This window comes from Hetaerina americana, unplaced genomic scaffold (genome assembly GCF_022747635.1).
Source record: "Hetaerina americana unplaced genomic scaffold, ioHetAmer1.1.p SCAF_8, whole genome shotgun sequence".
Lineage (NCBI taxonomy): Eukaryota > Metazoa > Arthropoda > Insecta > Odonata > Calopterygidae > Hetaerina > Hetaerina americana.
In genome coordinates this window covers 45,124,090-45,146,879 of record NW_027287427.1, presented here as the reverse complement: position 1 = coordinate 45,146,879, position 22,790 = coordinate 45,124,090, and the positions used below count along the sequence as shown (strand labels likewise).

The 22,790-nt window shown below is 37.8% G+C and overlaps 1 protein-coding gene across 1 annotated transcript; it reads left to right on the top strand.

Annotated features, from left to right (window-relative positions):
* The first annotated feature begins 873 nt into the window (after nt 1-873).
* Nucleotides 874-18,391, top strand: LOC139698009 (methyl farnesoate epoxidase-like). Its single transcript, XM_071596865.1, has 6 exons — nt 874-961; nt 11,878-12,114; nt 12,839-12,999; nt 16,502-16,750; nt 17,022-17,136; nt 18,189-18,391. The coding sequence occupies exons 1-6, from the start codon at nt 874-876 to the stop codon at nt 18,389-18,391; spliced, it is 1,053 nt and encodes a 350-aa protein (XP_071452966.1).
* The last annotated feature ends 4,399 nt before the right edge of the window (nt 18,392-22,790 follow it).

Here is a 22,790-nt window from a genome sequence, read left to right as displayed (position 1 = left end):
AATGATTTTTTTGCCACCAATGCAGATGGCTGGAGTGGGGTAATTTGTGGTGGAAGTGGTCATGGAAAATCTAGCATAACTAACATATTGATATCATAGACTTGATGTTATGTGGCTTCATGAGAACAATATTAATCCATTTACAGTGATGCTACCCCAACAAATGTTGCACTAGTTAAACCTTTTAACTATTTAACAAAATTCTACTATGTAAATAGTAAATACATTATCAACCAGATGGGATTCACGGCCGCACTCTGTACTTAAAAATATGTACTCTATAATCTTCCTATATCCTCTCAAACTACGTTAGTTTCTTCAGGGATAACTATGCTGCAATGCATACCTTGAGAAAGGAATGAGGTAATCTGTTTCGATACACAATTTGGAGGAAACGCTGTGTACAAAATTTAATAAAGACGAAGACCTTAAGACGTTGTAGGAGACATCGCTCTTAGAGCGATGTCTCCTACAACGTCCCTTACTGGACTTTCTATTTTAGTACCCTAGTGGCCGTCATGGCACCGTCATGTATAGGACCGAAGAACGGGGGTGTCCACACAGAAGCCCTACCAGCGATGAAGAGGCCAAGGCTGCTCTGGGGGGGGAGGAATTAGATCGTTTTGACCATGTAGAAGAAATCTCCACGCCTTAGTAGCCTTGGCGGCTGGAGAGGCGAAGCCCGAGGTCACGAAATGGACCAAGATGAAATACTCCATCAACGAAGTGGAGTCAGTCAGTGTAAGGGAGCTGAGGGGGACATAGCTCCGAATAGTAGCCTCCGCTGATACCGTTCAGGAAGGTTCATCATCCATCATACCTTGTTTCATTTCTAGGGATTCATCTGAGTTGTTCTCATTTTTGTCGCCAAATATGGATCCAGGTGTTACTATCCTTGCTGTTGCAGCCCTCCTTATCCTCATTTGGATGTATTCTCAGAAGCCATTGAATTTTCCACCAGGTAAGTAAATAATCTTATTATATATATATATATATACTTATATTATTATTAGGTAATCTACCGGTTAAGGTAGGTTTTTAGATGGACATACTATAATTACTAATAAATAAAATATTTTGTGACCCCTAGCAAAACATAGCAATATATGTATATATATATATATATATACATATACTCATATATACAGAAACAGATATAAGGAAAATCTGTTTCTGTATATATGAGTATTTATTCGCCGTTTGGCGGGATTTCGTGTTTGAATGTGTATATATATATATATATTTTTAAGGTAATCTACCGGTTAAGGTAGGTTTTTCGATGGACACAACTACCAAACAAATATTTTATTGCTCCTAACAAAACACAAAATCCATCATCCTACTCTATAGAACGTCCCTCTTCATCTCTGAGTACTTTCTTCCTCCCTTCATCCCGTCTAACATCCCTATCCTGTTTCTTCCCTTTCCTCGTTTGCCCAACATTCTACCCTCTATCACAGTCTTCAACATCCCACTGCTAGTCACTACCCCCTTCATCAACTTTACCTGCCTCCATAAGATTTCTCCCAACAAACCCCTGTCCTCGCCCACCATACCAAGTACTTCCTCATTTGTTTTCTTCTCTTTCCATTTCACCTTCTCCATTCTTCTCCACACCCACAATCCAAAAGCCTCCAATCTACGTCTATCCTCCTGCTTCAATGACCACGTTTCCGCACCGTACATAGCTACGCTCCATATCAAAGTTTTTACGAGTCTTTTCTTAACATCCTTACTCAAAGTCCCCGTCATCAACTCCCTCCTCCTTGTGAAAGCCTCTTTGCCTAGCGCAATTCTTCTCCTTACTTCCCTACTGCTTTGACCGTGTTGGTCCAAAACACTTCCGAGATACGTAAACTGTTATACCTGCTCTAGTTTTTGCCCTCCTATTTTAATGTTAAGCTTGGCCTTTTTCTTTCTAGAAAATCGCATAACCTTTGTTTTATTAATATTGATTCTCATCCCATACCTGTCGCACTGAATTTCCAATTCACTCAGCAATGCTTGCAGCCCCTTGGCTGACTGACAAACTAAAGCTTGGTCATCAGCAAACCTGACTGATTTTATGAATTCACCGCCCACCTTCATTCCTACATCCAGTTCTTCCCATGCCTCTTTAATCATTTCCTCTGCATACAGGTTGAACAGCAACGGTGATAATGGGCAACCCTGCCTTACACCTCTTCCTAACACTGCCCAACCGGACTCCCCGTTCCCCACTCGCACCTGAGCAGTCTGAGACATGTACAGGTTGCGGATTAGCCTCCTTTCCCTCCAATCTATTCCTATCTTCTGCAGAATACTCATTAGTTTTTCCCAATTCACTCTATCAAACGCTTTTTCGAAATCTACGAAACAGGCATATACCTCCTGGTTGTGTTCTATATTCCTCTCGATTAATAATCTCATTACTGCAATGGCATCACGCGTACCTCTCCCCTTCCTAAACCCAAACTGATCATCCCCTAAGTAATCATTTGCCCTACTCTCTATCCTTTGTTTATGATCCTGAGAATAACTTTGGCTGCGTGGGATATCAAACTAATTGTCCTATAGTCCTCACATGACGTGGCCTTTACCTTTTTCGGAATAGGAACTAAAACATCTCACAAAGTCTTCCGGCCAGATTCCCTCCTCATAAATACTACGGATCAGCCCATATAGCCTCTTCCTCCCACATTTTCCTAAGCATTTTAAAAGTTCCACGGGAATGTTATCTACCCCCACGGCCTTATTTAGTTTCATCTCCCTTAATGCCCTTTCTATCTCATTGTCTAGTATGCCTGGACCTAAGCTGTCTTCCTCTACGTCATTTTCTTTTTCAATGTCTAACTTTGTTGGTCTGAGTTCTTTACTATAAAGTTCTTCTATATACTCCTTCCATCTCTCTTGGATCTTTCCTGCGTCAACTATTACCTTACCCGCCTTATCTCTAACTGTTAGCATAGCTCTTCCTTTCTTACTTCCCGATAACGATTTAACTTTGCTGTACAGCGCACCGATTTCACCCTTCCTCTGCAGACTTTCCATATCCTCGCACTGCGTCTTCCACCATGCTTCTTTTGCTTTATTTGTTGCCCGCCTCAATTTATTGTTCAATTCTTTGTACTTCATTTTGCCTAATTCTGTATTTATATTCTTCCATTTTCGCCGCTCATCCATCTTTGTAATCATCTCATCCGTGATCCATGATTTCCTAGTCCTTTTAGCGTTAACGGTTCCAACAGTGTCTTTTGCGGCTTTAGACAACCCTTTCTTGATCATTTCCCATTTTTCTTCGATACTACTAAGCCCTTTGCCATCCTCCATGATTTTCTCTACCGCCTGTTTGTGTTCCTTCCTTTTCAACCCATTTAATGCTTCTACATTCCATTTTCTAACTCGCCGCCCCTGCCTTATCTTTTTGAAACGTACGCTACATTTCATAACAACTAAATTGTGGTCTGAGTCCGCATCCGCTCCCGGGAAGCTGTGGGAATTTATCACACTGTTCCTAAACCTGTGTCTAACCAGGATATAATCTAGCTGATATCTTCCTGAGTCGCCTGGCATTTTCCATGTATACCTGCGCCTTTTGTGGTGTCTAAACCAAGTGTTGGTGATGACTAACCCCTGTCTTCTGCAGAACTCAACTGCTTTCTCCCCGCGGTCATTCCTCGTGCCTAAACCGTAGTCCCCCACCTCATCACCATCTCTTCCTTCGCCTACCGTCGCATTCCAATCCCCCATCACTATCAAATGTTTCCCTGCAGGAACACACGCGATCATGTCCTCTAACTGATCGTATATCCTATCGACCTCTTCTTCCTTATGGTTGCTCGGTGGCATGTATACCTGAATAATAACTAAGTTCGTCGGTTCTGCTTTTATCTCCACTAGTAGTATTCTATCCGTTACCTGCTCTATGTTGACTACGCTTCTTCCTACCTCTTCATTTAATACTATGGCAACCCCTCGTTGGCTCTCGTCCCCACCGCTGTATATTATTCTATACTTATCACTCCAGTAATCCCCGCTATCTTTCCATCTCACCTCGCATAGACCTAAAATATCGATATCTCCCCTTTCCATCTCTCGCTTAACATTCTCCAATTTCCCTGTCCTCATCATTGTCCTAACATTCCACGTTCCTATTCTAACTAATTTTGTCTTCTTCTCCTGCGTCTTCTGTCCTGCTGCTGCTGGTTTTCCCTTGCAAGGGTTTCGTGGGATGACGACCGCGGAAGCCTTGCCTCCACCGCTGCCGGGCACGACACACGGCCGATTGGGCCGAGCCCCGTGGTTGCCAGGACTCAAATTATCTCTATTGTCCATCATATTTTTCTAGGGAATGATAATTGAGGTGGTTTCCCGTTGCCTTCCTCAATAGTGTTTTTAACGTGACACCATCACTTACTGGCCGCCCCACTGGGGTCAGACGCCATTGCAGCCACCTCACTGAGGAACAGACGCTGCGTGGACTACCTTTCGTCTGGCTCCTAACCTTCGACCTATCTGGCATGGGTGACCCTACCAGGAGCAATAATTATTACTCCCGCCAGCACAGCTCTAGGGGTCATCGGAACGCACAAGCCCTTCCACCACGTCAAGGTTGTAGTCCGGGGAGGGATATATATATATATATATATATATATATATATATATATATATATATATATATATACACACACACACATATATAATATATATCTTCAAAATAGAACGCTCACAAATATATAAAAACACTGATATAAATTTTTAAAATACGAAACGGACATGAAAATTTATTATACTTAATTTCCTCTGTCAACTCCTTATTGGTATCCTTCACTTAATCTATAACTGATTCGAATATTACTTTCCTCGATAACCACATTTATCTCCAGAACAATAAATTAAAACCTCATTCCACATTAAACAGACCAAAATCTAACAGTACTTTCAATTCAAGAGCTGCCATCCATCACATACAAAACGCTCCATCCCTTTCGCACTCTCATTTCGTGGCCTCCGTCTCTGCAACAACACCCCCTCCCAACAGAAGTACATCCCCCCACATCCATCGCCCTCCCCTCTCCCCACATCCCCTCATTACCCCCTCACCTCGTTCCCACACTGATCGCCTCTCAAAAAACATTATTGATCTTTTGTCATTCAAACAATGCTCTTCATTTTACATAGACGAATGAATTACCCCCTTGTCCATTCGAATGAACAATCACCGCTACTCCTGTAGTTCTGCCAAACTCTTTTCTCTTCCTATCTCTTCACACGCATATTCCCGCGACCCCCTCTTTCGACCAGTGTTTTTCCCTTGACATCCTAGATTCTCTACCCTATTCAGCCACCAATATAGAGGTGAGAACTCGAAAATCCGGGTATATAGTATATTAGCTATCCGACCTTTTAAAATTGCCACCCTTAATCATCATCTTTTGATCCCCTCCCAGCATTCCCTGCACCTTCCTCCCTCCCCCCCATACGCCTTACATGTCTCCGAAAATTTTCAATCTTTTTAAACATATGAACACCCAGAAAGAACTCTAACATTTGTACTTTAGACGTTTCGATGGCAAGGCCGTCATCATCAGAACGCCGTTCCCGGGGAAGAGCGGAGAGGACATGTGCTGAGGAAGGGCGAGGGAAGGAGAGGTAAGGGAGGGATAGGAAACAAACAAGGGGGGGTAGGGGATATATAATGCAGCTATGTGATGGTTTCAGTCGGCTTGATTCATCCTGGGAAGTTTAAATGACTGAAGCACCCAGATATGCGCCATCTCGCGGGTTCCCACCTCTATGCTACTTGCAGATTTGCGAAGGGTTTCAGTTACCGAAACGGAGAAGCAGTCATCGAGAGATTGGTTGTTGTGGGAAGCAGTGTGAGTAGGAATGGGATAATTAAGGAAGGTGGGAGATTTGGTGGAATGGCGGTGGTTATTCATGCGGAGGGAAAGGGTGGTGGTGCATTCACCCACGCGGAAGGCAGGACAGAAATTACAGGAGAGGCGGCATATGATGTTTTTCTTGGTTCAGGTGGGGTTGGATTGGGGATTGGCAGTAATGGAGGTGGCGGGTCATTGAAGATGGCAGCATTTACAGCGTGGGCGGTTACATGGTGCGGACAGTGGCGGAGAAGAGACAGGGGTGCACGCAGGTGGTTTTGTCGACTTGAAGATGTCTCGCAAGTTCGACGGGCGTTTAAAAGAAACGGAGGGACAATGTGGGAATAAAAGTGACGTGGACAGACTGTTATTAATAATTGGGATGATTTCACGGATTATATGGTTAATTTTGTGGGTTCCGAGGAAGAAGGTGGGGGAATACAGTTAGGGCATTTTGGGCGGTTTGGTTTGAGGAGCGGAGTGTATTGGGTTGGGTGACAGAGAGAGAGAGAGAACAATGTTTCTAAGCCTCTCTCGGCTCCTAGGAGAAATATTGTTTTTTGAGAGGCAATTAGCGTGGGAACGAGGTGAGGGGGCAATGAGGGGATGTGGGGAAAGGGGAGCAGAACTGATAAGTAGGCATGTTTTATATCGGGGGCGGTTGCAAGTGGGGGAAATATAAGGAAATTTGTCCGGGGGAGGGCGCAAAAGGGTTGGTGGATCTCAGAAGGTTATTGAGACTGGCGGGCCGTGTGTATGCGAGAGATGGGCATTGGGGTAGTAAGGATGGAGGTAAACCCAAACCGAACATCCCCTATGTAATCATTTGCCCTACTCTCCAACCTTTTGCGGATGATCATGAGAACTACTTCAGCATCGAGGTCTCGCAAATTATTCGTACTCCTACATACATTAGTCGCTTGGATCATGCATATAAAATTCGGGAAATAGATGCCAGAACTAGCCGACTCAAGGACTCCTTCTTCCCACGGACAATACGGGATAGCAACTGCAGGGTTATAGATAGCAAAAATTCCACTTGCCACCCTCAGTGTCTAAAAAATAATTAGCTGTATTTAAATGCATGCTCTTCCACTAACCTTATGTGTTTTGCTATAATAACCCATTCTTTCCGAATGACCTCATTCGTGTTCTGTTCATCTGTTTATAAGTTTCCCTTTCAATCCCTCGTCCCTCTCCGCGGGGGGAAATTCCTGCTACCTGCAACGTTGGGTCGCATTCCTTGCCTTTTAGAGACTCTTTGGGGGTAGAGTGTTTCGTGGTGCATTTTCATGTGGTGTTTCAATTTCTTGCTTGTTGTGTCCTGGCTTCCGTGTTGTAGGATGGCTTTCGTGCTGCATCATGGGGTGCAGTTTTTTAGTTGTTTTGCGGTATATGTGTTTGCATGAGTATTGGATGAAGGGATTTTTGCATGAGTGTGTGCGCTGCTGTGGGTGTAATTTTCCGTGTTGTTTTTTTGCATGTGGTATTTTTCCTTTTTACGGTTGGTGACCTAACACCCCCCGCCACACGCCCTTGCGGCGGCTTGCGGGGTATTATGTAGATGTAGATGTAGATGCTGTGTGGGAAATCAAAATTATTGTTCTGTAGTCCTCACATGATGTAGCCATAACCTTTTTCGGAATAGGAACTAACACTGAGATAATAAAGTCTTCAGGCCAAATTCCTTCCTCATAAATGCTACGAATCAGTTGATAAAGGTCATTCCTCTTACATTTTTCTAAACTTTTTGTAGTTCGTCTGGAATGTTGTCTACCCCTACAGCCTTATTTGATTTCAACTCCCTTAATGCCCTTCCTATCTCATCGTCCAGTATGCCTGGACCTAAGCTATCGTCTACGTCATATTCTCCTTCTGTATCTAACATTGTTGGTATAAGATCTTTACCACACAGTTCCTCTTTATATTCATTCAATTCCTTTATATTTTCTAATTCAATTATTACCTTACCTGACTTATCTCTAACTGTTAACAAAGATTATCTCGATAGTGCTTTAAACTTCTTGTATACCAATTTCACCCTTCCTCTGCAAACTTTCCATAGCCTCACACTGCTCCTTCCTTCAATTTGTTACCCGTATCAATTTATAATTTTACTCAGTGTACTTCCTTCAGCCAAATTTTGTGTTTAGATTCTTCTATTTGCTTCTCTCATCTATCTTTTCAATCTACTCATCCATGATCCATGGTTTCCTTGTAACTTTCCCATTAACGGTCCCTATAAATTCTTTTGCGGCTTTCATTATCCTGTTTTTGATATATTTCCGTTTTTTCTCGATAGAACTCCGCTCTTTCCCCTCATTCATTATTTTTTCTACACCCGGCTGACATTATTTCCGTGTCATTCCAGTTAGTACTTCTAAATTACATTTCCTAACCCGCTACCCCTGCATTATCTTTTTGAATAGGACGGTTCACTTGCTTGGAACTAAATAATGATCAGAGTCCTCATCCGCTACCGGGAAGATGTGCGAACTGTTCACACTGTTCCTAAACCTGTGCCTAACCAGAATATAATCTCACTGATACCTTTCTCAGTCACCTGGCATTTTCCATGTATACGTACGCCTTTTGTGGTGCCTAAAGCAAGTGTCGGTGATGACTAACCCCTGTCTCCTACAGAACTCAATTGCTTTCTCCTCGCGGTAATTCCTCGTAGCTAAACCTCATCACCATTTCTTCTTTCACCTACCATCACATTACTTTTCCCCAATGCCCATAAAATGTTTCCCTGAAGGAACACACGCCATTATGTCCTCTAATTGATCGTATATCCTATCGACTTCTTCCTCCTTATGATTGCTTGGTGGCATGTATACCTGAATAATAAACAAGTTCGTCGATTCTGCTTTTATCTCTACCGGTAATATTCTTTCCGTTGCTGGTTCTATGTTGACTACGCTTCATCCTACCTTTTTATTCAATATAATGGCAACTCCTCGTTGGCTCTCATCCCAGCCGCTGTATATTATTCTATACTTATCACTCCAGTAATCCCCGCTATCTTTCCATCTCACCTCGCATAGACCTAAAATATCGATATCTCCCCTTTCCATCTCGCGCTTAACATTCTCCAATTTCCCTGCCCTCATCATTGTCCTAACATTCCACGTTCCTATTCTAACTAATTTGGTCTTCTTCTCCTGCGTCTTCTGTCCTGCTGCTGCTGGTTTTCCCTTGCAAGGGTTTCGTGGGATGACGACCGCGGAAGCCTTGCCTCCCCCGCTGCCGGGCACGACACACGCCCGATTGGGCCGAGACCCGTAGTTGCCAGGACTCAAAATATCTGTATAGTCCATCATGTTAATCTTGGGAATGATAATTGAGGTGATTTCCAGTTGCCATCCCTCAATAGTGTTTATAATGTGACACCATCACTCAATGGCCGCCCCACTACGTTTATACGACTTTGCAACCGCCTCATTGAGGAACAGACGCTGCGTGGACTATCTTTCGTCTTCCTCCTGACATTTTGCGACCTAACTGGCATGGGTGAACCTACCAGGAGCGATTATCATTGGCCCAGCATATAGTCAATGGGTCATTCGAACACACAATCCCTTCTCTAACGTCAAGGTAGTCCATCGAGGAGTCCAAATATATTATTATTAGGTAATCTACCGGTTAAGGTAGGTTTTTGGATGGATACAGCTCCTAAATAAATATTTTGTGACTCCTAGCAAAACAAAACATCCTATTCTACATCAGGTCCCTCTTCATCTCTGAGTACCTTCTTCCTCCCTTCATCCCGTCCAACATCCCTATCCTGTTCCTTCCCTTTCCTCGTTTGCCCAACATTCTACCCTCTATCACAGTCTTCAACATCCCACTGCTAGTCACTACCCCCTTCATCCACTTTACCTGCCTCCATAAGATTTCTCCCAACAAACCCCTGTCCTCGCCCACCATACCAAGTACTTCCTCATTTGTTTTCTTCTCTTTCCATTTCACCTTCTCCATTCTTCTCCACACCCACATTTCAAAAGCCTCCAATCTACATCTATCCTCCTGCTTCAATGGCCACGTTTCCGCGCCGTACATAGCTACGCTCCATATCAAAGTTTTTACGAGTTTTTTCTTAATATCCTTACTCAACGTCCCTGTCATCAACTCCCTCCTCCTTGTGAAAGCCTCTTTGCCTAGAGCAATTCTTCTCCTTACGTCCCTACTACTTTGACCATGTTGGTCCAAAACACTACCGAGATAGGTAAACTGTTCTACCTGCTCTAGTTTTTGCCCTCCTATTATAATGTTTACCTTAGCCTTTTTCTTTCTAGAAAATCGCAAACCTTTGTTTTATTAATATTGATTCTCATCCCATACCTGTCGCACTGAATTTCCAATTCACTAAGCAATGCTTGCAACTCCTTGGCTAACTGACAGACTAAAGCTTGATCATCAGCAAACCTAACTGATTTTACGAATTCCCCACCCACTTTCATTCCTACCTCCAGTTCTTCCCATGCCTCTTTAATCATTTCTTCTGCATACAGGTTGAACAGCAACCGTGATAATGGGCAACCCTGCCTTACACCTCTTCCTAACACTGCCCATCCGGACTCCCCGTTCCCCACCCGCACCTGAGCAGTTTGTGACATGTACAGGTTACGGATTAGCCTCCTTTCCCTCCAATCTATTCCTATTTTCTGCAATATACTCATTAGTTTTTCCCAATTCACTCTATCAAATGCTTTTTCGAAATCTACGAAACAGGCTAATACCTCCTGGTTGTGTTCTATATTCCTCTCAATTAATAATCTAATTACTGCAATGGCATCACGTGTACCTCTCCCCTTCCTAAACCCAAACTGATCATCCCCTAAGTAATCACTTGCCCTACTCTCAATCCTTCTGTTTATGATCCTGAGAATAACTTTGGCTGCGTGGGATATCAAACTTATTGTCCTGTAGTCCTCACATGATGTAGCCTTTACCTTTTTCGGAATAGGAACTAAAACTGATCTCACAAAGTCTGCTGACCAGATTCCTTCTTCTCTATGGAAAGGTCATAGCCATATATATTGAAGAGGAAAGTGCATAATACCATCATTGAAGAATCACTAAGAGGTGGGCAATATGGCCATCATGGAATTTGTTAAGAGAAAAAATGATGAATATATGCAGGTTTTTTCTCAGTGACCAACTATCAAAATTGTCCATAAATGCATACCATTATTATACACATAATATAAGTGTAGGTACCAAGTCATATTGAATTGGAACACTAATGAGTATTAGATGTAAAGTTATACCAATCCCAAAGGAGCAAGGAACTACTTTTGTACCATAAAAGTAACGTAGAGACCTTATTGAAAAGTTTTTGAAATTGTATAAATGATTATGAAGAAAACAAAAATGTTCTAACTTACCCTTTAACATATGAATTGCAATAAAATTATTCTTCTCTTTCCATATAGGTATAAAATTGTTGCCTTGATAGAATGATGTCCAAATCGGCATTATGTTTTGTTGCGTAAAGGAGGGATATAAAAAATGTTCTATATTTTATTATGCGCATATTTAATCTTATTATCCATCATGAACATACTCTCATCCTTCAAACCTATTGAAATAATCCAAAATCAATCTGTTATTAATTTCCCACAGATTTATACTACATTCCGCAGCACATTAAATAACCCAAGCAGTCACTTAATGGGTACAGTAAATGATGGAATTGCAATGTAATTCACTTACTTTGAATCAACTGTTTTTTGCACAAAAAAATTGATGTAAATAAGATATTGCTGATAAACTAACACTTTCCTTTATGAGTAACATACTTTTCATAGGTAAGAGAAAGGAGCTGTCATGCTTTATAAAATATTTTGCCCTGCTGAACATGCCTAATGAAAAATTCATGGTGTAGTGAATTGCTGCCATTGAGCAAATAAAACGATCTGAATCTGAATTATGGCTCAGAAAGATTTAGAATATCTTCTATGAATTGGTACAAATGAATCAACACTTATGATGACACGCATTACCATTTCAGGTCCTGCAAAATGGCCTCTTATAGGCACTATATTTATATGCTTACCCCATCCACCAATATATGCTGTAGTAACTTATTTATCACGGAAATATGGTGAAGTTGTTGGGGCATATATTTTCAACACTCCAGTTATTGTCATCTCAGGGCTTGAGGGGATTCGAGAGGCATGTTTCCGTGATGACTTATCTGGCCGGCCGGAGAACATATTTCAAAAAATGAAAAATGAAAAATCACTAGGTAAGTACACATGCATTTTGTTGCATGGAGGAAGTTAAAATATTATTTTTCACCCAGGGATACTTTTATTATTTGTATTCTGAATGATAAAAATGCCATCAAGGTTCTCAGTTTGAACTACTCGTATGTGAATCTTAAGTATTATATTTAATGGACCCTATTTTAGTTGGGCACATGGAGGAAGGAAGTGTTTAGTCTGGCTTTGTACATCATCCATTGACCATTTTGGATTTTTGATATCAATGGGGACATGCCCATTTGTGTTTGTGAAAGCCCTAGGCAAGGGCTTTTTTTGACTTCTGTGCGATACCTAGTGTTCATTAGGGAAAACATTAGCCAGCTGCAAGCACTGAAATGTTTTAAAAAAGCTCAGACTATGTAGATGGCATTCAAATTTTCACATTAAGCAATTAAAAATAGCATGAGAAGCTTCATCATTATTAAACAAACAAGTCAAATTCGTCATGTTTATTATTTGCTCCATGATCTTGGCAGTGCTTTTCTTTCTAGTCTTGTGATCCCATATCTCTTCATATTGCAAGTAAGCACTCATCTACTAACCCAAATGTAGTATGTTAATTTTAACTTAATGCAACAGTGTGCATTTTATATCTGTTTTAGCATAAAGTTACCTAATTTTAGTTAAAATGGGACTGATAATAATTCTGTATAAATACATTTCTATTTTCTCCCTAAAACTGTCAAGGCATTGCACATGCTTCAGGTGAAGAATGGAGGTTACAGCGACGTTTTACTTTGCAACACTTACGTGACCTTGGTTTTGGGAAGAGTTCATTGGATGGCATTGTTCATGAAGAACTACAAGCTATGTTTGATGACATTGATGAACTTTCTGGAGGATATGAAAAGAGTTTCAATAAACCAGTAAGAACTATGCATAACTTGAATATTCATTGTATATTATTTTTTCAATGAGAATTCTCTTCTATGGCATCTTTTTTGTATTAAGATTGATGTATTATAAAAATTGTGCCCAAATTGATATGGGAGATTGTGAAAGATTAAGGCATGAAATTATTGTGAAGTCATACTCCCTCCCAAACCCTTTTTGAACATAGGTAGATTTCATGTACTCTCATGCGATGAAAACACAAGAAGTTCTATAGTTATGAATGAACTTCTGCAAATGTTGGCAGTGCATGCACAATTGAAACAATTGCCCAAGGCATAATCCATCCTCTGACTCACAGACCAATGATGATAGGAAAATGTATCGGCATTAAAAAATCATCAAATCTCCTGCAGATCTTGAAAAATGAATGCATGTTACACTATTCAGCATCGAAATCTTATCTTGTATTTTTGTGTTTTGCCATGTCATGATGTGTGCAATTCACAGCAACTCTGTGGGTGCTTTCAGTGTCATTAAATATTGTAATTGTGTCCAAAACTCTCTGCAAACATGAGGAAAAATTTTGATAATAAGCTGCTTTTCATGCTGCTATAGGGATAACATTAATCTTTGGTGTTGAATTTTTCAAATTAATTTTTTTTCAGTGTCAATATTTCCTTATTATGGTTGGTAAAGACAAAAAAATATCAACAAAAACAGCTAAGGTTACATTTTGAAATTAAATTTAAAATACTTTGCCTTTCCACATAAAAAACTTATATTTGCGACCTAAGTTACGTTATGGTATAATATCATCAGGTCAAATAACCATATACCATAACAAAACCTAGGTCATAAATAAAAGTTTTTTATGTGGAAAGGCAAAGTATTTTAAATTTAATTTCAATATGAAGAATTTCCACCAAGTGACGCCAGAAACTGTTTCATTTTGTTAAGGTTACAATTTCTTCATTCTTCTCATTCAAATATGCACAAGACTGAATATTATACTTTATTTAGTATGATCCACTGCTTCTAGGACACTATTAATTTTCTTGTTCCAAGTTTTTGAAGAATGTTTAAGACCATATATAGAGTTTTTGAGTGACACACTTTTTACTCTTAACTGGGATTTCAAAGACTAATTGGTACATTTTTACAATAAGATGGTTCTCTTTAATGAACCTGAAATTTTTGGTTCAACCCCTTTGGAATATCCCTGGCATAGTATCTGAACACGTCATGTTCGCAGTCTCTTTTTATCTTAAAAAACCCTTTTACATGGAATCACTTTTGTAGGATTTTGTAGCACACTTCATTTGTAGTATCTACAGGTAATTAGATGTTTTAATCTGGAAGTAAACAGTACTCTTGTTCCATAGTTGATTTAGACTTTTCTCAAATTGTGCCTGATAAATAACAGCTTCATTTGCTGCAAATTTGGGATAATTTTTATTCTTTCTCTCTCTCTAAATATCTCCTTTCAGAGGTTTCTGCTGGCCCACAGTTGCTTCATCCCCACGGTAGCTTTGAATCACATTAATTTAAGGCAAATCAGTTAGAACTGTCCGAGTATCTAATGGGAATACAATTGTGACTTTTTGAATCCAAAATTTTTCTTATTTCCTGCAGAGAGTAAGTGTGCCATATTCAGTATTGAAAAACCTTCAAATGCCTACAAAGTTAGGCTTATTGTTTAGCATCATGCAAAGGAGATCTTTTCATTTCATTGATCAACACAAATACAGTAAAACCGATTATTTGGACTTTTATAGGGATCGTGGAAAAAAGGATTAAATGTGGGAAAATTGCAAATAGTAGGAAAAGGGGAATTTTTCCTTTCATATGCCAATGTATAATCATCATCACATATATTTTAAATTAGAATTTTTTTATCTCAATAAACAAACAATACTGACTTTCTAAGGCAGTTATGCATTGAGGACTCATTAACTTGCTCCCAAGCTAATGATATGTAGTGTAAAGCATTCAGCACAATCAATGTGAATTCCTTTATGTTCATCAAATGAAAGAAAGGAAGTATTTTTCACAGATTTTATTTGTTTTGGAAGAAGAGATTTTACAGTCATACGGCACCATGAGTTACAAATTTGGAATAAGATACATGTGGTGAATATATAGATTCAGTGCAATGGCTGGGAGCAAGTTGGAGCTCAAATGGAATTGTTTATTTTGTGGGAAACAGTGACCAGTAAAATTGTAGTAATTCTAAGAGAGGGATGGGCAATGGAGTAACAACAAGAAATCTGGGGGTTGGTAAAAGATTGGGACTGGAGTTGTGGCCATTGAGGGGACATGGGACAATGATACAATTGCAGTAGAGGAGTGAAGGAAGAGGAGGGGTGGGATATGTGGTTGATTATTGAATTAAAATGTGTTGAGAGTAATGAGGAGTTAGGAAAAAATTGTTCAATGAAGACTAATACACTTGAGATGGCTGAAGCTCTTATAATTCCCCACTGTTACAGGATGTCCAATTTAATACCTTTGAGCAGACTATGCAGTGCTTCTCGAACAAAGTAACTGCTGTTATTGTGGTATTTTCAATGCTTGGCAGAGAGGGAGGTTGAGTCAGAATTTTTAAAACAGCTGGTATGCTCTGAAGTCCATTTTAGTATGTTTCTGTTCATCTGACTGATATGTATTGTAATGCAGCTATTATATTTTTATTGATAAACTCCTGATTTTTACAATTTATTCTCAGCATCTTTACCATTACAAAGATGTTTAAAAAGGGTTAGAGGTGCGTTAAAGGCTGCTCTTTCACAGCCTTTTGTTTTGCTATGATTGGTTTTTGTATGTATAATTGGAAGATTTGATTGATGGCTATTTTCTTTAGTTTTTTTATTATTGACTTTTGAACAAACTATGTGCTTGAAGTTATGGCTTTCATGTTTTCATGTTCTATTTGGTAATTACTGAGGTTAATTTGAATGTGTAGGCGATGATGGATCATTGAGTGTAGGACAGGAATAATATGGGAAAAGTAATAGAAAGAGCAATGTGTAATTAATTATATGACCATCCTCTCATCATTTTTTCCCATTAATGCAGCATCCCCCAACCAATGATCCAACAAGCATAACTTAGTGTTACAGCAGGAGCAGTATGGACTGGGTGATTTAAGTGATGCACGTTGTTTTTGCATGGCAACAGAGAAGGCATTATGTACATCAAATAACTAGAGCAAATTAGGTTATTTACAAAGTTAGTCCATAGGAATCAATGAAAATAAGTAAATTATGCTGGACATCACTTGGCAATTGCAATAAAAATGAACAACTCTCAGACACAGAAAATGCAAAACACATTAAATATTGACAATAGGAGAAAATGACTGGTAATATTCCTTTTGTATGCCTATTGCCTCCTTTTTAGTATCAATGACCTAGATCTTAGCAAGAAGTTTTGTCAGAAGTGTGAAGTTTGCATGTAAATGATAACTGCTATATTATGTTGTACTAACAAGGAATCAATTTGCTGTAACCATGACATTAAATTTTTGATTTACAGGTGGATTTTTGCGATGTTTTGTCTGGAACAAATATCAATGTCCTTTGGCACATTTTGGCTGGAAAGAGATATGATCATAGGGAATCTAAATTCAAGGAACTCATAAGAGATGTGAAGGAGTTGATTCAAGTGAATTTTCAAATGTCAAGTCTCTTTCATCCAGCCCCTTGGCTACCAAAGATATTTCCTCGTCAGACTGGATTCTCTGCATATAATTCTTATGTGGAGCCTATTTTTAAATTCCTCCAGGTGGGAATAATTAAATTATTTTTCCATAATAAATATCTAATATATGACTTGTTTTACTTGATACAAGTCAAAATTGAGCCAGAAGAGGAAGGTTATTTGGGTAATCAATAATTTGATCAATAACTTAGTTAGTTGTTGCCTTATTGTCCAATTTTCCAGGCTAAGGTATACATAAGCATGACAAAATATATATGTGTGCTTTTTTATTAAAACATTAAAAAAATTATTGTTAAATTTTTCACACTTGCCTTGTGATCAACTCTTGTTGCAGGATGAAATTGATGATCATAAGAAAACAATAGACTATGACCATCCAAGGGACTTCATGGACATTTATTTAACTGAAATAGAGAAACAAAAGAATAATCTACCAGATATATTTAATGGTTTGTACCTTTCTTGTGAATATATTTATTTAGTTGAACTGATTTGAAGGTCTTTTATTTTCAACTTCAATTCCAATGGCAATTTTGATGTTTACTGTCAAACAAACACTAATAAAAGGCAACATTAATGAAAAGCAGTGTTCTACAATTTCATTAGAGTCATTTGGTCACTAAGAAAATTTATAAATAAATAACAGTAAAATGATTTATGATGAACTTGACACAGTGTAAACAAGTACTCTATTCACATTTTATAATTGCTGGAATATTTTACATAATTACTTATGTTTGAGAAAAAAGGGAATTTATGTGGTTAAATACCTTATAAATAATTTTATCCTACATAATCTATCCCTCCCATAGACTACAGCGTTGACGTGGTAGAAGGGCTTGTGTGTTCCAATGACCCCTAGAGCTGTGCTGGTACTTGACTGTTTTGTTATACTTTCTCGGTCATACTTGAACTGACTTACATGTATATCATGATATTTACAATAGTTTGTGTTCGGCTAAATATTTCATGAGTAAAGAATAACTAAATATTCATGCATTCAGGAAGTAGTTTGTAAAATATTTGATCAATTTTGACAAATTTATATATTTGAGCATTACACGTAGCACTGATTCTGCAATCTTGTTGTGTGGTGTTCCTGTGATGTTGAAAATAAATCAATAAATAAAAAGAGCTTGGTTAAACTGAATTATCTTATTATTTGATTAAGTAGATGCTGATTGAACACGTAAAATATTTTTGCAATCAATTTAGCACAGGATAAACAGGGTTTATATGAACTGGTCAAATGCCAGCCATTTTATGCTGATTTTGAAGGGACTGAGTATTGTCAAAGCTTTGTTGTTGATTCTGAGCTGATTTACCTAAAAAAAATATGGTAAAGAAATAAAAGTAATCATGACTGCTATCATATTTATGTATTATTAATCATTATAAGTGGTTTGAAGTCTGTTTCCTATTTTATTTTATTTAGACTGATTTACTTCACAGTGTATTTCTGCATTGCTTTTTATAATTCCAATCCAATTTTAATTTAAAGAAAGCCAGCTGAAGCAAGTTTACTATGAGTTATTCGTGGCTGGAACAGACACAACATTGAATACGATGTCATTTGCTATCCTGTACATGATTCTCTACCCTGAAGCACAAAAAAAGGTCCAGCAAGAACTTGATGAGGTCATTGGAAAAGATAGATTGCCAATATTGGAGGACAGAGCCAGGTATGAAATAATTTCATCTTAATAGCAATGCAGCATTTCATTTTTGCACGCACTTCACTAAGTTTGAAATTCCACTTCTTTACTGGAATTAGTATATACCTGGTGTTCCTAAATATGTAGTTAATGTTTATATCTCTTTTCAAGAACACAAAAAAGAAGGCTTTGGAGCACTTCCCTTGTCTCCATTACACATCAATAAGCAAAATATACGCTTTCCCTTGATATTTATTTGTAAAACTGAGCTCGTGTTAAGCATTACCCTAGATAAATATGAAAAATAACCCAAAAAGCTGCAGGAAAATTAATTTTTAGTTTCTCCTCACATCCATTTAAGGTCATTCTTTGTTCAACAATTAAATTGCAAATGGTAAAATATGTTTGTCATGCATTTTTGTAGCCTTAAATGAAAGCTTCATTTGATTTTCTGGAATATTACCTTGGAAATATTATTGTTGGAACCAACATGTACAAAATTGGAAAAATGTTACTATTTATAGGCTTCCATATGCTGAGGCCACTCTTCTTGAAGTGTATCGCCTAAGTAGCATTGCTCCAACATGTCTACCACACACCCCAGTGACCAATGAAGAATACATAACTTTCAGAGGATACCATATTCCCAAGGTAGGGACATAAGAGTTACGTAGAGTAATGTTATGTGATGTTAAGAAAGTAATATTATCAGTAAATGCCCAAAAGGCAACCTGAATTTAATTTCAATGTAAAATGTTTTCAACATTGAATAATTTAAGTTGCTACTAATGGAAGACTATGTTATAATGACTGACTGTTATTGCCTTCACTTTCTTTTCATGTATCATCAAAAATTTCCTCAGAGTGCACTAGTTGTGTGCAATTTCCATGGTTTGCATAGTGACCCAAAACTATGGGAATTTCCTCGAAGATTCATTCCAGAAAGATTTTTACTCAGGAATGGAAAAGGAATTAATCGTGAAGCATTACTTCCCTTTGGGGCAGGTATGTCTGTTAAGTATAAGTTACAGCTAAGATTAATTAGTTTGACAGATTAAAATGATAAAATGACTATATTTGAAATAGCTAGGAAAATTCCTAAATCCATTTTTATATGTATGCTGGAGGAATTTTGAAATTGACTAAATAATTTAGCTTGGAGATTGGTTTGTTAAATATAAAACATTCAGCACTACTTGAAACATGAAACTCTTAAGTCAAGTTAAGAGACCATTTCCTTTCACTTCGTTGCATTTTCTTGATGATGTAAAATCTGACAAATCCAGCATGTTACCCTAATAGCTGAGTACTCAAGTATTCTTAAAAATTACCATGGTGATTTTTATTATATTGGCACATTCTGATGGCGATATATGTGTAACCATCATAGTGATGGTTAATTCTTTGCAGCCAATGTCAAAATATTTAAAGTTAATTCATTCTGGCCTAAGGACATATGCCACTAGTAATGGGGTCTGGATTCTTTTATTTTATACATCTGATCCCATTGTTTCTACATGGAGCCACATCAGCTGGCATCTTAGATCTGACAAGCTTGGGTGTTTGTGGTTGTCTTAATTTTCAAGCTAAACAATCCAATTTAAAAGCCAAAGCATAGTTTTTTGAAGTATGATAACTGAGTAATCATAAATATAAGTATCACCAGATGATGATGGTTTTGCTGATCAAACATAAAAGCTAATAATGTTAGATGCTTAGTCAATTGCACTTGAACACTTAATATCATAATGGTGTCATTCAAAATCAAACGCATCACAGAGCAATCCGCTTATAACTCTGTTGAACTATCAAAAATAGTGTGAATATGATATATAGTGTTAACACATGGACCATATATGGTGACACATGATATACTAGTGAAAGAAAGAATGTCATAAAGAAAGGGAGGTGATCATAAGTATTTGAAAACTAGAAAAATTCATTCTCAAAAGTTAATATTTTCAACTGCTGGTTTGCATGCAATTGAAATAAGAATTTCAATTATTCTGGTTCATTTTTCATGTATTTTAATAAAATCCATGTAGCTTTGATCTGTCTAACAGATGGGATCATCAACTTTGTGATCCCTTGGTGCCTTATAGTAGGAGTTAATCTAATGCCGAATTCAGGTTTTTTCATAATTTTTCAACCCATTAAAATTCTATTTACACCAAGTCAGCTATCTACTGTTTATTGTTAAAATGACAAATCCTGTTAGTAAATGTTCTCTCTCCTTTAGTGATAACTGCTATTTTGTATTTATGGTGGGTCATATTCCATGAGGATCTGTTTAAATCTTGCTTGATTTGCCATTCATGAAAGCACTATATTTTTCACAGCACCCATACTCAAAATGAGGCGTGACTTAATGAATTATATGTTAGTTCCCACAGACTCTACTGTTCTGATAAATCCAACTGCAGAGCAGTGATTTTTAACATTGTAATTTTGTGTAAATACTTACAGTAATTAAAGATTGGGTGAACTATATCAGACCCAATCTCTGCCAGGATTATAATAAAAGGATATGATAAAAATAATATTGTTTTCCCAATATGCACATGATACACACAAGATGAGTGAATAGATAAATTAATTTTATATCTGTTATTTAGGCAAGAGAGCATGTCTTGGAGAATCATTGGCCAAAAACAACATTTTCCTCTTCTTCACTGGACTTCTGCAGAGATATTCATTAAGTGTGCCAGATGGACAACCCAAGCCATCACAAAAACCAAATGGGATGACATTGTGTATCCCTAAGCCGTACACTGTCAAGGTTCAAATAAGGATTTAATCATAGTACAAATGGAAATCAATCCTGGACATTTTCAATGAAGCTATGATTTATCTAAGAATATTTCATTCATAACCAATACAATGGCACCCTGCACAATGTGATAGATTCATTGACATCACTATAATTGAAATCATTAAAGAGGGATTTAATTGACTCATTGATCTCAAAAACTAATTCCTTGGTTTAATCGATTATAGGATTCATTATCAACCCTGGCGGATTAACCTTGATAATTTTTATCCATTGATACATATGTTGCTTAACATTCTTGCAGTGTTTTTCATTTGAGATAATTTTTAATTATTAATTTACATTTTAATGCAAAAATGTATTTAAAAACCAGTATGCCACTGGTTTAATGAAGATGAAAATAAAATCAGAGAAGGTAAAATAAAATAGCCTGAAAAAGTAATACTTACCATCCACAGGCAGTAGGGACGAGTACAAAGTAGTAGGGACGTAAGGAGAAGAATTGCGCAGGACAAAGAGGCTTTCACAAGGTGGAGGGAGTTGATGACAGGGACGTTGAGTAAGGATGTTAAGAAAAGACTCGTAAAAACTTTGATATGGAGCGTAGCTATGTACGGTGCGGAAACGTGGTCATTGAAGCAGGAGGATAGACGTAGATTGGAGGCTTTTGGATTGTGGGTGTGGAGAAGAATGAAGAAGGTGAAATGGAAAGAGAAGAAAACAAATGAGGAAGTACTTGGTATGGTGGGCGAGGACAGGGGTTTGTTGGGAGAAATCTTATGGAGGCAGGTAAAGTGGATGGAGGGGGTATTGACCAGCAGTGGGATGTTGAAGACTGTAATTGAGGGGAGAATTTTAGGCAAACGAAGAAAGGGTAGGAAGAGGAAAAGAATGAAGGGAGGAAGAAAGTACTCAGATATGAAGAGGGACCTGATATAGAGTAGGATGCTGGATTTTGTATTTTGTTAGGAGTCACAAAATGTTTTGTTTTAGTAGCTGTGTCCATCCAAAAACATACATTAACCGGTAGATTACCTAATAATAATAATAATAAATATAAATATATATATATATAAATATATATATATATATATATATATATATATATATATATATAATATATAAATATATATATATATATATAAATATATATATTTATATATATATGTTATATATATGTATATATATATATATATATATATATATATATATATATATTATATATATATATTTTTTTTTTTCATGTATATATGTGTGTGTGTGTGTGGGTCGTGATAGTCCAGTGGGTAGAGCGTTGGACTGCGATCGGAGGGTCTCGGGTTCGATTCCCGGGCAAGGCACTCTGGGCACCTGCAGCTCCACCCAGGCGAAAGTGATTTTTTGGGTACCAGGTCATCCTGGGAAACCATAACCGGCACAGGGAAAGGAACTGGCCCCCATACCCTGATGTCTGAATCACACACTCCGTATAGGGCTTAGTACTGAGTGAATTCTACCATCACCTACTAAACCGACCTTCGGGTATATATATATATATTTATATATATATTATTATATATATATATTTATATATATATTATATATATATATCTATATATATATACCCGAAGGTCGGTTTAGTAGGTGATGGTAGAGTTATATATATATATATATATATATATATATATATATATATATA